This window comes from Physeter macrocephalus, chromosome 5 (assembly GCF_002837175.3).
Source record: "Physeter macrocephalus isolate SW-GA chromosome 5, ASM283717v5, whole genome shotgun sequence".
In the NCBI taxonomy this organism is placed as follows: domain Eukaryota; kingdom Metazoa; phylum Chordata; class Mammalia; order Artiodactyla; family Physeteridae; genus Physeter; species Physeter macrocephalus.
This window is the reverse complement of record NC_041218.1, coordinates 55,758,228-55,775,916: the sequence shown is the minus strand read 5'-3', so window position 1 is coordinate 55,775,916 and position 17,689 is coordinate 55,758,228. Positions and strand designations below refer to the sequence as shown.

Here is a 17,689-nt window from a genome sequence, read left to right as displayed (position 1 = left end):
TGTATTAGGCAGTGGTTTCGTATATCTGACACTAAAAGCATGAGCAAAAGAAAAAATAGACAAAGGGGACTTCATTAAAATTTAAAATTCTGTACTTCAAAAGACAACCTAAAGAAAGTGAAAAGACAACTGAAATAGGAGAAAATATTTGCAAATCATATATCTGATAAGGGATCTGTATCTAAATTACAAAGATCTCCTACAACTCAACAATTAAAAGACAACCCATTTTTAAAATGAGCAAAGAATGTGAATAGACATTTCTCCAAAGACATACAAATGGCTAATGAGCACATAAAAAGATGCTCAACATAATTAGTCACATTTCTCAACATCATTTCTCATTAAAGAAATGCAAATCACAAGCACAATGAAATACCACTTCATCCCTACTAGGAAGGCTAAAATAAAAAGACAATAATGAGTGTTGACATTAATGTGGAAAAATTGGAACCTTCATACATTGCTAGTAAGATTGTAAAATGGTGTAATGCTGCAGTCACTCTGGAAAACAGTTGGCAGTTCCCCAAAATGTTAAACATAGAATAACTATATTATCCAGCAATTCCACTCCTAGGTATATACCCGAGAAATGAAAACATATCCACACAAAAACCTGTACACAAATGTTCACAGCAGTGTTATCAATAACAGGCAAAAAGTAGCAAATGAAATAGGATATAAAAGTCCTGAAGATAAACAACATCATGTTGTGTTAGACAGAAATCACTGGCTGGATATAGAATGTATGGGGCGTGGCCAGGGGTGGGGAGAGGGAGGAGAACAATAGAGATACAGTGCTTGGTAAGAACCCAACTTTGCCAGACCTCATAAACCATGTTCATGTTAGACTTTAACCTAACAGCAATGGGAGACCATCGAAGTGTTTTAAGCAGGGAACAAACATCTGCTTGGTTCTTTAACAAAGATCACTCTAGCTGTCATATAAAACATGGCCTGGAGAGAACTAAGACTGGAAGCAGGGAAAGCTGGAGGGACTTAGAACATTCTAGTAAGAGGGGTTGATGATTGTAACAGTGTGGGTGAAGATAAGTAGTTGCATTTCAGAGAAATTTAGGATATAAAACTGTCAGGGCTTGATACAGGTGGTAAGAAAGATAGAATCACTACCACCCAGGTTTCTGGCTTACATATTCAGTAAAGTTCTGGGGGAGGCTGGAGAATTTAAAAAAAAAAAAAAAAAAAGAGTTCAGTTCTATACATATTAAATTTGAGAAGTTAATGGGACATCCAATCAAAGATGTCCAATAGGCAGCTGATCTAAAACATAACCAAAATATCTGAGTATCAGAGAACCTAAAAAGTAGACTGAGAAATAGTCTAAGAAGTAGGAATAAAAGTTAAGCAAGATACAGTCTGAGAAGTATGTAACAGGGATTTGGAATCAAGGAAGGTTTTATTGATTACAACAGTTTGAGAAGCAGGTGAATATCGCAAAACTGTGGAGACAGAAAGTTTAGATAATTCTTTAATTGACATCAAAGCTTTAAAAAGTAGAGGCAGGGGCTTCCCTGGTGGCGTGGTGGTTGGGAGTCCGCCTGCCAATGCAGGGGACACAGGTTCGTGCCCTGGTCCGGGAGGATTCCACATACCGCAGAGCGGCTGGGCCCGTGAGCCATGGCTGCTGGGCCTGCGCATCCGGAGCCTGTGCTCCGCAATGGGAGAAGCCACAGCAGTGAGAGGCCCCCGTACCGCAAAACCAGAGGCAGACTATATATTTATTTGAATTATCATACGTTATTCCATACAGTCCTATGTGCCTACGTATTAGACCAGATATAAAACAGAAAACCTACTTTTGAAAGCAGTAGTATGGTTTCAAAGGCAGTTCTGTATTGAGTTTGGGAAGAAAGCTGAAATCCAGAAACATCAACCTAAAAAAAAAAAAAAAAGGAAAAAGATTGCTTTTAACATAAGAACAACAGCTGTACAATTGTTTTGAAATGTTTTACTCACTCAAGCTAAAAATAATTTCTCAATCTATACTCTACTGGTAATTTAGTAATTTGAAATCAGAGAAATTGATGTTTTAAGATAATTATAATTATTCTGATAAAACCACAATCATTAATGAGAAACTAGTACAGATTAAACCATTTATACCAATACAGACAATCTCATATATAACTCAACACCAGAAATGAAGTAGGAAATTGATCCTATATAATTTAGTAGTATATTGAAAATCTTAATGAATTAAAGCTGACAAGTATGGCCAAACTTTCATCTGACATAGTAAACAATGCCACTTCCATCCCCATATTATAAATAAAGATTACTAACTGTATCTGACCCCTATCTAAATAGATTTAGTGGAATAATATATGCTGCTACTTTATCTTCAAATGTTATTATTATAAAAAATTTCTAGAAAAACTAAATTCACTCGTTCTCACATTCATTTAAACATTACATTGATATGCATATGACTTACAACAAAAAGTAGTTGTTTAGTTCTTTCTATATGCTTGAGGAACTTGTGGCCCATCCCTTTGTTCATATGTGCTCCTTCTATTAAACCAGGAAGATCAGCTACTGATATCTAACAAAAAATTAAATGGTATGATAATTTTAAAAATATATGAAAACCACAAATACAATTACATCCAACAATTTTCATGATATTTCAATTATAAACAGTTCTTAATTTGTGATTACCTCTGCACCTCTATAAAGCCAAGATACCTTTATAACAAAATAAATGTATTAAGAATCAAAGTCCTTTGTTATCAGAAATTAGTCCCATTTTTTACTTTAACAATCTAGGAATTTTATGCCTTAGTTTAACATTTACTAATCACATAAATTCTCTTTAGAATTCCATGAATTATATTGTTCAGTATGAACTTTTCAAAGAATTTCAATTTTCTAAATTTTTAAAAGTATACAAGGATATTAATTCAGCAGACATTGACTTAGTATTGCTCCGTAGTTTTAAGTTTTTTATTCTATATGTAAATGGTTATTTGGTACCATTGTTTCTTTATTGTTCATATTCTACCAGAACTATTAACCACTCTTAAAAAGTAAGGGAAATAGTGTTACTATACTCCTTTTGGAGGTTATAAGAGTTACTAACCATTATTCTACAATTGTGGTTTTCAAACCTCACTGCACGTCATAATTACCTAAGAAACTTTTCTAAACTACAGATGCTCAAGCCCTATCCCCAAGGGGTTTGGTTTCAAATCACTGGGGCCCATGCTTCATTTATCATTGTTGTTCTTAAGCTACCCAGATGATTCTGATGTACAGTAAGGGATGGGAAACACTGCTCTACACATACTGCCTGTGTGGTTAAAAATTTCAGTTTTAAAGTTGGAGCTATGTGACAAAGCAATGTACATGTAGGTCTCATGTCCTGAAATTCTCTTCAGAAGTTTTCTGCTGATTTCCCTTAAAAATTACCAATAACGTTGTTTTTTCCTCTAAATATTGTTCTCTAAATTCATATTATCCTGCACTTATAATTTTAATTATTTAACATTCTATATAATTGTCAAAGTTTTAAAAATTTTTTTACTGTTATACCACTATTATAAATATACACCTTCTATGTCTTTTGAATTATGTTAATGGATTCTATGAAAGTATACTGATACATGATCACTTTAAGCCCATACTTTACATTAGGGTTCACCCTTGGTTTTACACATTCCATGCGTTTTGACAAATGTATGACATGTATCTAGTATCATACAGAATAGTTTCGCTGCCTTAAAAATCCTGTGTGCTGCCTATTCAACCTTTCTTTCCTCCTAATCCTCGGCAACCATTGATCTTTCTGCTATTTCCATAGTATTGCCTTTTTCCAGAATGACATATAGTTGAAATCATACAGTAGGTAGCTTTTACAGATTGGCTTCTTTCACTTAGTAATATGCCCTGGAGGTTCCTTTGTGTCCTTTCATGGCTTGATGGCTCATTTCTTTTTAGTGCTGAATGACATTCCATTATTGAGATGTACACAGTTTATTTATCCATTCACCTACTGAAAGACATCTTGGTTGTTTCCAAGTTTTGGCAATTATGAACAAAGCTGCTGCAAACATCCGTGTGCGGGCTTTTGAGTGGACTCAAAACTGAAAACTGTAAGTTTTCAGTTTATTTGGGTAAATACCAAGGGATGCACCTGCTGATCATACATTACATATTTTTAAAATTTTGTTACTTTCCTTTTTAATTTGTTTTTATTCTAATTATTCAAAAGTTCTTCCGTAGCAAGGAAAAATAAATTTTAAAAGCTAGTTAAGACGAGGATCCCATTCAATTAAAAAAAAATTTTTTTTAAACAGTAAGTTGGAGTAAAATTACATCCATGAACTTTAGAAAAAGTTTTTAGGAAATGAAAATCAATAATCAAATATGGCAGTAAAATATGGACTTGCAATGAGGACAAACTGATTAAGGCAATTAAGATACAATCAATGTTGTAATGACAAACTGGACCCAAACTTTAGAAGAACAAGAAATTATGTTCTTATACAATATTTTTACTCTGATAGTGGTCAGCAGAATTGATTTGATCATGGTTTCACTTATCAAAAACAAACTCCTGCTACGTTTTCCCCCTAACACCACAGAAACTGCCAAATATTATAAAATCTAAGCACGAAGGCAAGTACTTTCATTACTAACCAAGTGTCTTATTTTAAAAATACTCACCTGTTTGAAATCATTATACATAATTTTTCCGAGTTCAGGCTTTAATGTTGTAACTAAAAGAAAAACAATAATAAATTGAGGCTAGAATAAAGGCTTATACTCTCAAAATTGTCTTAGCGTCATGTATAGAATAAATAATATTTCGTTTCTATGAACAACCTAATTCAGATTATGTTCTCATTTGTTGAAATTAAAGATATAATTATCTTTGCTATTTATGATATACTTGGAAAAGGACAAAATATAGATTTTTATAATCTTCGAAAGCACAGGTGTAATCTAATTAGTGGGCCTCAAAGTCCCTGTCTCAAACTTTAAGGAGCATGGTAAAGGTGCTGAAGGTGGGGGCAGAATTTAGGTTTCTATCACTTGGGCTGTGGGTGAAATCTCTATATGGTCCTTTCTCATTTAGTTATCCTCACGCTTCATCAATCCTGCCCTAGCCTCCTTCCTAGGACTTTTTGCTTTTCTTCTTTCCTTCTCAAGAATCCCCTGTATTGTAACAATAAATATTGGCCATGTGATTTATAGCAGTTAGTACAAAATTAACTCTACTTTATCAATTTTAGAATGGTTTAGTTTTATTTTCCATGTTAATGTCATTCTGTGCCATTTTGTTTAATGATGGCAAGGATCCTATCATATTTATTCACTACTCTTAGTCTAAGCTTCCATTATATCTCATCCAGCTACTGCAATAGCCAGTTCTACTAACTGTTCTTTCCAGATCCATTTATGTCCCACACCAATCCATTTTCTACATTACACACCAATAGACCTTTTTTGAAAAGCAAATCTCATCACTGTTTTCCCTTGTTAAAAAGCTATCAACTGCTCTTAAGCCACAGAGATCAAATACAGCTTATATGGCCTATATCACAGGCCTCCACCTGCATCTCTAGCCTCATCTTGATTCCCTCTTCTCCTTACTACATGTTCTCTAGACAAACAAATCTACTCCCTGCCACCACAGAGTCTTTGTGTACATGCTATTTCCTTTGACTGAAAGACCCTCACCTCCATCGTCTGTCACCAATTAACTCATATTTATTGCTCATATCTCAGCCCCACCATCAGACTTCCCCAAAGAAATCTAAAGCAGTCACCTACACTCTTTCATAGAACCATATTATATTCTCTTATATTCATTAGTGAGATATGTGCCTTCCCCCACTTGTCTGTAAGTTCATTAAAAATCAAAACAAAAGAAGTATTCACTTCTGCTTACCAGTCTTTGTAACTCCAGAACTTATTGTATTGATAGTTCCTAGAAATAAATACTTGCTGAATGAATGAAAGAATTGATCTCTGCCTTCGTAGCATTTATCACAGTGTTTGATAAAGGGTAGGTGCTCATAAAATCCTTAACTAAACTGAATAATGATTATACAACAGACAAATAAATGCAACGAAGTGTCTAATAAGCAGTACTAGGAACTTTGCTGAGAGCTATAAAGGTTTCAAAGATTAATGGGAAATACATGTATTCTGTCTGCCAAGAGTTTTCAAACTAAGGCTACCCCAGTTATCATTTTTTTCATACTCGAAGAAAGATTAGTCTTTAAAAATTTACCTCTACACGTGAAAAAAACATAACAAATTATACTTACATGCATAATCTGCAATTGCAGGTTTTGCATGAGAAATCTTACTTAGCAAAGAGGATTTTCCAGCATTTGGGAATCTGAAACAAGAAAATAAATTTATACATTACAACAAATATCAGCATTATAAATACTTGCTTATCTCTGAATTCCTAACATTTCAAGAAGCAGACTTCTTGAATATTGCTGGGATTAAGAGTAGACTATAAATTTAAAATAATCTTGAAAAACTTGAGGAACAAAATATACTTACAGAAAAGGTAAAGATAAATTTATGGTGAACACTAAAGATGTTTCAGTATTGACAGTAAATCAAATAATGTTAAAAGAAAACAGCTTGTAAGTCATAGAAAAACATAAAGAAACTAGTAAAAATACCTGCAATTCACTCTCTAGCCAAATATTGACAAAATATTTCTTATATTGTTTTGTGGATTTTTTTAAAAAAACATTTTATATGGACATTTCAATAGCCAAGTAATGAATCCTATTTAGCCATCATCTAGCTTAAACAAATATTAATACATTCTTAATAATTTTTCTAAAGTTGGTTTCTTTAAATAGAGACCCAAATAAAGTGTGCGTATTACAATTGGTTGATGTGCTTTCAAATTTCTTTTGGTACAGGCTCCCTCTCCAGGTTGTTTCCCCTTTGCAATTTTATTTTTAAAGAAACTGGGCCATTTGTCCTGTAGTTTCTTTGCCATAGTCTGGATTTTTCTGCTGATGCCCATGATGTCATTTAACATGCTCCTATAAATGGGTAGATATGAAGCCTTGATCAGATTCAGCTTTGATTCCTTTTTTGGCTGAAAGACTATTCACAGTTGGTCGGCCTCCTTTTAAACTGAATTATATAAGGTGAATGCATTTCAAGGGTGTAGTGTAATTTACTTAACTAATTTCTTATTGTTAGGCATTTAGGTGGTCTCAAATTTTTTACTGTTATAAATAACTCTGCAAAAAATACGCATACAGCTAGAAAGACATACACCAATGTTAAGTCACCTTAACATCAAATGGTGCGATTAACATTCAACTCTTTTTTTTTTTCTGCAAATGAGCACTAATTATTTGTCAAGCTTTTTAAAAAAAAACTTTAAATGCTGAAGTGAACCTTTACATATACCTTTAATTTCTCTCGAGGTAAATTTCTAGATAAGGAAATACTAGATTAAACTATACTCCTGTTTTAAAGGCCTTGATTTTATTGCTAAATATCCCTCAAGAAAGGCCCACAATGGATGAAAGAAAGTACTAGGAATGGGGGCCACTTAAAAGATGATTTCCTAAATTTCATTCAGATATTTTCATTAAATTTATTCAACCAATGGGAATGTAAATTGGTGCAGCCCCTATGGAAAACAGTATGAGGTTCCTCAAAAAATTAAAAATAGAACTACCATATGACCCAGGAATTACACTTCTGGATGTTTATCCAAAAAAAATAAAAACCAAAAACACTAACTCAAAAAGACATATGCACCTCATGTTCACTGCAGCATTATTTACAATAACCAAGATGTGAAATCAATCTAAGTGTCCATCAATGGATGAATGCATACAGAAAATGTGTGTGTGTGTGTGTGTGTGTGTGTGTGTGTGTGTGTGTGTGTGTGTGCGTGTGTGTCAGTGGCGGGGGGGTTACAAAATGGGCAAAGGCAGTGAAAAAAAAAAAAAAAAAAAAAAAAAAAAAAAATCCAGTTGTGGGGAATCCCCTGGCAGGACAGTAGTTAGGACTTTGCACTTCCACTGCTGAGGGCTTGGGTTCAACCCCTGTTTGGGGAACTAAGATCCCTCAAGCCACATTGTGTGGCCCCCCCCCCAAAAAAAATCTAGTTGTAAAAAAAAGTCATGGGGGGCTTCCCTGGTGGCGCAGTGGTTGAGAGTCCGCCTGCCGATGCAGGGGGCGGGGGTTCGTGCCGCGGAGCGGCTGGGCCCGTGAGCGAGGGCCGCTGGGCCTGCGCGTCCGGAGCCTGTGCCCCCCAACGGAAGAGGCCACAGCAGTGAGAGGCCCGCGTACCGCAAAAAAAAAAAAAAAAAAAAAGAGGAAGAAAAAAAAATGTCATGGGGATATAATGTACAGCATGGTTATTATAGTTAATAATACAATATTGTATATTTGAAAGTTGCTAGGAGAGTAAATCTTAAAAGTTCTCATCACAAGAAAAACATTTGTAACTATACATGGTGACAGATGTTAACTAGATTTATGGTGGTGATCATTTGGCAACATATACAAATATCAAATCATTACACTGTACACCTGAAACTAATGTTATATGTCAATTATATCTCAATTAAAAAAAATTATCCAACAAATATTTATTCAGCACTGACTTGGGTCAGGCAATATACTAGGCAGGAGAAATATAGCAATCAATAAGACAGACGTGATCCCTGTCTTCACAGTTTTCATTCAAATCAAGATCTTTCAAAACTCTGCCCAATTTTCATTTGGAATAATGGTGTAATATTTTACAAATATTAATTTGGGATTCGATAAAAATGTATTATGTTCTTAATGGAGATCTTTAAACTATTTTTCTCATTAAAATATTTCTATAATAAATTTAGAATAAAACTATGTGAGATTTCTTAATGACTTGTTTCCCCTGGAAATACAGTATTTTCTTATATCCTGTTACACTTAGGCTCTTGTAACTTTTTGAAAAGCAAATTGCAATCATTTTTGCCATGATTATCATTAGTTGGACTTGCTTATTTCTTTCTAATATCCTCATATTTTCATAATAATGATTAAACACAGAAAAATGCAAGCAACTATTTCCAAAGAGATCAAAATACAAGAAGAAAAAGGAAGCTACCAGGTGAAGAACAGATACCTGAGATTTTTATTGACAAGTACCTAATGAAAATTTTAGAGGCTGAAATCCAACCTAAGCAAAGACCAGATTTGAAAACAGTACAAGTGTATTAGTTATATGATACCTTTCTTCTAATGTTCAGTTCATTCCTGAAGCCGGCTAAAAGGACATCTGCTTATGCTGGTATTTACATTAGCAACTTTTTAAGAATAGTTACCTAATTTAAAAGCACTAGCATACATGTTAAATATTGTGCTCTAGAATCATGATGCTTGCTATTCACTAATATCAACTCCACTTCTGAAAAGCTTAGTGTATCACTATACGTGGCCTCCAATAAGTTGGCAATGATGATAATAGCAGCTACCATTCATTCATTGAGCATTCATAAATCCAAGGAATGTATTATGCTGCAAATGCAATATCTTACTCAGCAATAACATTTTAAGGTGAGAACTACTGCCATCCACTATTAAAGATGAGAAGAAAAAAAAAAAAGGCTTAGAGAGACTGTATCCAAGACCAGCCAGCCAGCCTCCAGAGGATCTGAGATTCTAACCCAAACAGTCTCACTTGAGTTTCCCGTCGCCATCCCACTTTTATTCACTACTCAGCCTTGCTATGTTCTTCTTAGGCTGTAAAGGTGTCTCTATGGAACCTGAAACATATTTTCCTACAAAATGAGAAAGTGAATGGCTGGATTCTCAGTCTTATCCACAAAACCCTATTAAGTCCATAATGTTCCTAAAAATATATAGTATTACAGAACCTATGACTCATAACCCTCATAACTATGTTTCATTGAAAATATTAAGTGCGAATGGCAAGCTTAAATGCCAGGATCACATCTTTCTCTGTTACAATTTCAGCAGGAATGAGGCTTCTGTGAACTCCAAGCCACTGCTGGTAAGACCTAAACAGGCATGGAAAGAGGTGAGGGATTCAGAGTGAAGAGTATGGTAAAGAAGCAGTGAGATGCAGGAAGAGAAAGATGAAAAGAGCTTAGAAAGAAGCTATGGGAAAGCGAGGCATGGAACAGGCAGCTGGAGTAGAGCAGCAGTTTCCCCTCTCTTTTCCTGAGGCCTTCCATCTGACTATTGTGCAATGCTATAGGGGGACTTGGGAGAGGAAGACAGAGAGGGAGAGGAGACATGCAAAGCTGAAGTTTTCCCTTCCTTTACCTACTTTCTATCTTGCTATCTATCTCCCTCCATTTATGTGCCAGCACTGCAATCCCTACAGCTAAGTAGCATTGTTTGATGAAAGAATGGAGGCTGGTGGAAGACGACAACATTGGAAGGTCTGCAGCACTGAGAATGGACAGCTCCTAAACAGAGAGTGAAGGATAGGGAAACGGTCATAGCAAGATCCAGCTTAGTGCTCAATAGTGTGTAAAGTTGATGGCTGAGATCATCTGTACCGGCCTTTAGCCATCTGATTAATGATACTTCAATACCTCTATTAAGACTTGTAAGAATATCTTGGTCATTTTTCCCCTACTTTTTATTTCCTTCTATACACTTTTTAAAATGTGGCTTATTTGGATTTCTAATTTTATTCTTTAATACTTGGTAACATTCTTTTGTATTTGATTGATTTTTCTGTGTCTATTTATTGTCTAACATTTCCACTGCCCTATTCAATTGCTATGATCTTTGACAAATGAATAGTGACTATGAAACTCTACGTTGGCAATATTAGCAGCATATTCTTTTTTTTTTAAGCAGCATATTCTTAAAGTACACAAACAATACACTAATTCCACAAACTAGAAATAATGCTGGCCCCAAATGACCATTTATATTTACTTCCTATTCATGAACTATCTCTCTGAAAGTATAAGAATAAAAATATGAATGATACTTACCCCACCAAGCCTATATCAGCTATAAGTTTTAGATCAAGGTGAATTACTCGTTTCTGGCCTTTCAATGGTAAGAAATTTGTAAGTAATTTACCACCAAGACCTCCTTCAGCTACCAAAATTCTGTCTTTCTCTTTATTGAGTTCTCCTTAAAAAGAGAGATAAAGATACTTAAAGCAAAGATTAGTAAGTGGAGCTAATCACTAATGACATTTTTCTTTCAGAAATAGATGCCAGGAAATTCCAGTTTAGAACCCCGAGAAAACACTTTTGCAAGTGGCTGAAAAAATGCTAGTTATTTGTTTTAAAACCGAGTAAATACTCTTACATCTTTAAAATAATTTTAAATCTAGCAGCTAATTCTGAACTGCTATGTTTTTGTTTTTGTTTTTCTGTGGTACGCGGGCCTCTCACTGTTGTGGCCTCTCCCGTTGCGGAGCATAGGCTCCGGACGCACAGGCTCAGTGGCCATGGCTCATGGGCCCAGCCGCTCCGTGGCATGTGGGATCTTCCCGGACCGGGGTACGAACCCGTGTCCCCTGAATCGGCAGGCGGATTCTCAACCACTGTGCCACCAGGGAAGCCCTGAACTGCTATGTTTTTAAAAGCTGTTTTATAAACTAGCAGCTAAAATACTTAACATTTAAAAAAAATCCTGAAACTTAAAGAGGTGCTATTCCTCACAGATCTCAATTTTAGAAAATGTGCACATTTTTCACAACCTTAGAATCTACAATACACTTACCTATAATTTTACCATTTTCATCATTTATTGAAATACCCACGGGTACAGGAATTTCACAGTCTTTTCCTTTGGAGCCTTTCAGTGCACTAACTCTATAAAAAAATAAAGCTAAATTAACATAAAGAAAATCTGCTAGATTAAATGGTTGATGTTTCAAGCAAATACAATGATATACAAAGAAGACTAGCAACCAATTCTTATAATGCAGATGTTAAATGGCCAAATAATGGAGAAAAAATAAAATTATCCCTTCTTATTTATTTGCATTTTAGACTACTGTATCTCAATAAAAATAATATTAAGTAATGATTTAAGTTACCAAGCTAACTACCAAAAGTCATTTTAACTCATAATGAACTAAAATACTGTATGTTTGAAAGGAAGAGATCATTGCAACATGAATAAACTAGAAAAAAATGGAAAATCCAGTGAATAACAAGGCTTTTTAAAAAATGTCCTGAAATGAGAGTACTTTAATTATAGGAGGCTCATATGGTGATTCTTAAACTGCTCAAGAGAGGATAAAGTGGTACAAGCTTCTAACTAGTAATTCCACTTCTGGGAATTTATCCTAAAAAAAAAGAAATTGAACAACCATGTAAACTATTATATACACAAAGATGTGTACTGCATTGTGACAATAACAGTTAAAAAAAATCAATAATTACCTAAACAGATGCATGACAAAATAATTTACGTTATTTCCAATACTATAAGACTATGCAGCCATGCTTAACAATTTTCTGGAATGGAAAAAAAAGTTAAAAGAGAAGGTTGCAAAATTTTGTGCTCTTGTTTTTGTATCCCCCAATTTTACAGACACATTTAATTACACTTGGGTAGAGACACACAAAAGTCTTAGAAAAGTCATGAAAAGGTTAATAGTGATTATTTCCAGGTAGAACAAGTCTCGGAAGGGGAATAAGATTTTGCCAGATAATCAAGGCAGGAAAGTGTTGGCAAAGAGAAAGAAAAACAAACCAAAAAAAAAACACTCACACACATCCCGGATTAGGAGGAAACAAGGTATTTGGTGAAATAATAGTTATTTCTAGCATAAGCATAGCAGAAGTGGGATGGAAGACACTGTAGTCCAGATCACAAAGAGCCTGATATGCTATGTTAGAGAGTTTGAATATTATCTTAGATTGATGGGGAACACTGAAGGATTTTAAATATGCAAGTGACATTAATAAATTGGTGTTACAGAAAAAGCACTGTAGACATAATTGGAAAAAGAATGGATTGGAGGTGATGACTGAGACTGGAGAAGGAGACCAATTTGGAGAATACTGCAGTATTTCAGAAATGACGAAGGTCTGGCTTGTACCTATCTTTCTAGTCTCATCTTCCTCTACATTCTGTATTTTCTGCATTCCAGCCACACTGACCTTCTTTTAGTGTTTTATACTGGTATTTGTCTTCTGTCACTGGGCCTTTGTTCATGTTGTTATCTTTCCTGTAATGCTTTTTCTTCCCCTTCATCCAGTTAGCTCCTATTAATCCTTTAGATTTAAGCCTCTACATTCTAAAAATTCCAACACACAATCGCAGTAACTGTTCTATTTAAATCTTTCTTAACATTTAAACATTATACACCATCTTTAGCATACTTATCTAAACACAGAATAAGGCTGGAATTACAGCAACCTTAATTTTCAAAAGAAATTATAAAATGATGAAAAATTTTTCTTTAGGATATAAACTGCAGTTATTTTCTACCTGTAACATCAAAATAATAAAATGACATTCTGATCTTACAACTCTGATTACTGAATTCTAATATAGGGCTCTCAAAATTTGCCCTGTAAAGACTATTCATAAACAAAAATGCTCAAAAGAAATTTAAGGGATTTCTCCAAGGATTCCTTTACCAGTAGAGGATGTTGCTGGATATTTGGGGCAGGATAATTTGTTGTTGTTGTTGGGGGCATTCCTCACCCTGCGTTACAGGGTGTTTAGCCTATATCCAGGCTCTATCCTTTGCTTACACTTATCCCCCAAGCAAGTGCCACATTCCATCCTCTACGAGTATGACAAAATAAATATACCCAAACACTTCCTTGGGAAGGGGAAAGAAAAAAGGAACAGAAAGCCTAACTTTTATACCAACACCTCCTAAGGAACAACAGAATGACAGAGGCCTGAGGAACCATAGCCTGCATTTTGATGGAAGCTTTAAGAATTTTTTTCTTCATTTTCTTTATAATGAAAAAAAATTCTTCTCATATTTTGAGGCCAACATAGTATGTTCCACAGAAAATAGGAAACATTAACAAAAAACAAAGGGAAGATTTTGCTGTCACAGAGAGAAAATCAAAACAGAGGCAAAAGGAAAACATTCAAGAGATGTAGCAGCAAACAGGCTCTAAATTTGAAGTACTGCCTACAAGATGCTGGCAGAACTATGGGTGGCAGTGGGGTGGAGTAGCCAGTTAAGATTCTAGAAAGTTTCCTAAAGACTGTCAAAGATAATTTTAGAAGAAAACAGTGGGGATTCAGATCAATTTTCTGGTTCTACAAAGGAAGTATAAAAGAATATAAACAGACACTGGGAGAAGAAAAGGATAAAAAGTTTAAAAACGTCAAAACATTCCATAGTATCTATCTTTTATATTTACTAGAGACAAAAATAGTAGATTTTTGCTCAGTTACAAATCCAGGATATTATTTACTTCAAATTACCAATTAAATTTTTACCTCAACTTTTTTTTCTTCTTCCGGGGGGAATTAATTTCATACAAAGCCATTCAGTTAAATACTTACCGACTGTTTGCTCCTTCTCCAGCCACAAACCGTTTCTGAGGATATCTATCTTTAAGTTGTTTTAAAGTCATTTTGTTATGGGCTACAACCCAGACGTCACCACCTTTTCCACCTTCTCCGCCTAAGCGAGGGTAGCCCATTCCACCACTTCCTCCCCTGGTGAAGAGTCTCAGGTTATCAATGAAGTCTCCATACTTAAAAAGAGAAAGAGGACATTTGTATACCACATGTGCTTACCAATTTTTTTTTTTTTTTTTTTTTTTTTTTTTTTGTGGTACGCGGGCCTCTCACTGTTGGGGCTCTCCGGCATGTGGGATCTTCCCGGACCAGGGCACGAACCCGCGTCCCCTGCATCAGCAGCCGGACTCTCAACCACTGCGCCACCAGGGAAGCCCACCAATTTTGAACTCCTTTCTAGTTCTTTGTTGCCACTAAAACTCCTAAAAAAAAAAAAAATGGCTTTCCATATGCCACATTTGTTGTCTTTTCTTAGTTTACCTCCTGTCTGACCTCACTTTCCCATTAGATTAACTCTCTTAAGACCCTGTTTTTCACTATCAATTGTTGTCCTTCTAATCCTGAAGGTCTCTGACACTGGCCCACTTTTCAATCTAGACTTTCTCCCTTAGGTGATCTCAGTTTGTACCAGTAACTATCATCTAGGTGAAATATTCTCTATCCCAGTTAGTTAGACATCTCCACCAGATGTGAGCTTAATAGTCTAAAGCAACTGAGAACGAGATCAGTATTTAACTTATATTTGAAACCTCTCAAATATATAACTTGTTCTTAGGTATTGAAAGGATAATAGTCACCTAAATACATGTTATATAATAAAACCAAACTTTTCCCTAGGTAAATTCTGTTCCTCCAATGTTCTCACAAATAATGAAACGATAGTTTATCTACTCACTGAGACCACATATGGGGATCTTAGACTATACCTGCTTCTCTTCCCGAAGCCCTTCTATCTTTCCTTTTTTGGCACAACTAACTACCCTAGTATCTTGATCATTACATTAGCTCCTAACTGGTCTTTCAATGTCTAGTCATTCCTTCCTCAACACATCCTCTGTCTCACTGCCTGAGCGCTTTTTCTGACAATGGATCTGAACTCTCAACATGTTTCTCCCTTACTCAAAAACCATTCATGGTTTTTTGCTGTTTATGAAATAAAGTCTAAAATTCTCAGTGCTATATTCAAAGCTCTTAACCTACCCTTCCCATTTCATTTCCATTCATTCAACCCCCCCTATATCCTCTTCCTCTCTTTGCTCTATGCTACACAATATACTGTCACTTCTCCATGGCATTCTGCTCATGCTTTTCCATCTACTTACAATGTCATTTGTTCTTTTCTATCATAAACCCACCTGAATGTCATATTTTCCGATGTCTTTCTTAATTCCTTTAACCAACACTTACCATTGATTTTCCTGGGCTCTCAGTAATTGGATTATAACTCTATTATTAGATCTCTAGAAATCATACACTGTATTTAGGGTTTATTTCTGTTTCCCTCACTAAATCAAGAACTTCGTGCAGGTAAGATCCTATGTCTTAACGCCCTGGGCTATCAAAATTCCTCACAAAGTAATTTCTTAAATTCATAATCTTCACATCTTTAATCATTTAGGATAGTTTTAAGTATCGAAAACATCTGGGAACTTTTTTCAAAAATGCATACACTCCACTGACCATTCTGATACTCTGGAGGAGGGAATGAGAATAGGGTAAGCCAGCACATTTATCAAAAGCTCCTTTGCTGATTCTGATAAATCTGTCTAGACTTGAGATTGCAGTGGATAGTTATACAGCAAAGATTCAAAGCACAGCTTTTCATTTGAGTATGCAAATATAGTCAGGAAACAGAGTATTGTAAGGGTGGAAGGAATATACAAAACATGAACTTAAGGGCTAACCAGACTATTTTTCTCTGGAGGCTGACGAACTTATGCTTTGGCTGGGTAGAGCTAGATCAGAAATGCATCACAGGTTAAGTGAAGAGGTAGATTCCCCTTGCAAACAACATCGACTGGAAGTGACTGTTACGGCAGTAAAGTTACACAACTAGCATTTAATAACATATCCAGCAAAAAATGCAGTAGTTCACTTTTTTAGCTTACAGATTAGTTATCCTATATGCCCAAGTACTATCCTTCACAAGTCTCTCTTCTTCTGACCACCTGTTTTCTGGAAAATAGAGGGTTGAATAAAGTAAAACTTTACTAACCATGGTATTACTAACCATGCCTTTACTCCGACAAAAAGAAACCTCCTGTTTTTAAAGTTCCTTTCAATATGTGACACATTTTTTACTGCTCTAGATTTATCAGGTTCATAGATTTAGAACTCAAACTTAAAAGTAATATCTCAATCTCGTCCGTAGTAATAAGGTAATGACCAAACTTGACGGCAGGTTTCAAAAAACATTGCTAGTAAGGATCTTAAAGAGGTTTTTAAATTTGAAAAGCAACTGTAAATTTTTTACAGAAACGATTCTAAAACTCGCACTGCACGAAAGCTGACCTAGTTTCTTGCAAGAAGGCAAGTCAGTTACCTATTTTCGTTTACTGATGAAAAGTTGCCTTTAGAAAGCTCTTAATAACAATTCACTCAATGGAAAAATACGTAAAAACAAGTTATGGATATTATTACTTAAAAGGAGGAAAATACACTATTTGAGCCAAAAGAAAAAGTCAAACCTACACTTCACATACACCGTATTGCATGTATAAACAGCAGGCAGTTACCCCAGTTCTTCATCCCACGTGCGCACAATTCCCTTGAAAAATCTCAAACCCTGTTCCAAACAACCGTCCTAACCATGCCCGGCAGACTAGACACGCCCTTCTCACCCCTTACAGGCCAAGCCCGACTCCTTGAGGGGCGAAAAGGAGAGGACTATGGTAGAAAAGAAGCAGGAAAGAGGCCCCCAGGAAGAAAACAGTGGTGAGGGATGGAGGCGAAGGAGAACCAGAACCCTCAGGTGGGGCTAGAGGCACCAGGCGTCGGACATCAGACTGAGGGGCACCAATCACGGACCTTTCTGAGCAACACCCGACTGCAGCTCACCATGCCCGCGACGGGCGAGCATTCACACACACGGAAGCTGTTCCCACCGAAGTGCGGCGCGCTCTTCTAACGTCATCACCACCCGCCGCTGCTATTTTGTATCCGCACGCTGACGCAGGAC

General features: G+C 35.7%; 1 protein-coding gene across 4 annotated transcripts in view; it reads right to left on the bottom strand.

Moving 5' to 3' along the window:
- Positions 1-17,689, bottom strand: part of GTPBP10 (GTP binding protein 10) — a 29,147-nt gene that overhangs the window by 3,015 nt on the left and 8,443 nt on the right. Inside the window, exons 1-8 of one of the 4 annotated variants that reach the window (XM_007121887.4) lie at positions 17,539-17,654; positions 14,494-14,687; positions 11,728-11,819; positions 10,986-11,130; positions 6,297-6,370; positions 4,687-4,739; positions 2,456-2,563; positions 1,818-1,895 (exon numbers count right to left, since the gene is read on the bottom strand). In XM_007121887.4, the coding sequence (XP_007121949.1) occupies positions 1,818-1,895; positions 2,456-2,563; positions 4,687-4,739; positions 6,297-6,370; positions 10,986-11,130; positions 11,728-11,819; positions 14,494-14,687; positions 17,539-17,571 (777 nt within the window). In that variant the 5' untranslated portion in view covers positions 17,572-17,654. The other 3 variants (XM_007121890.4, XM_007121888.4, XM_028489981.2) reach the window with 3 other exon arrangements.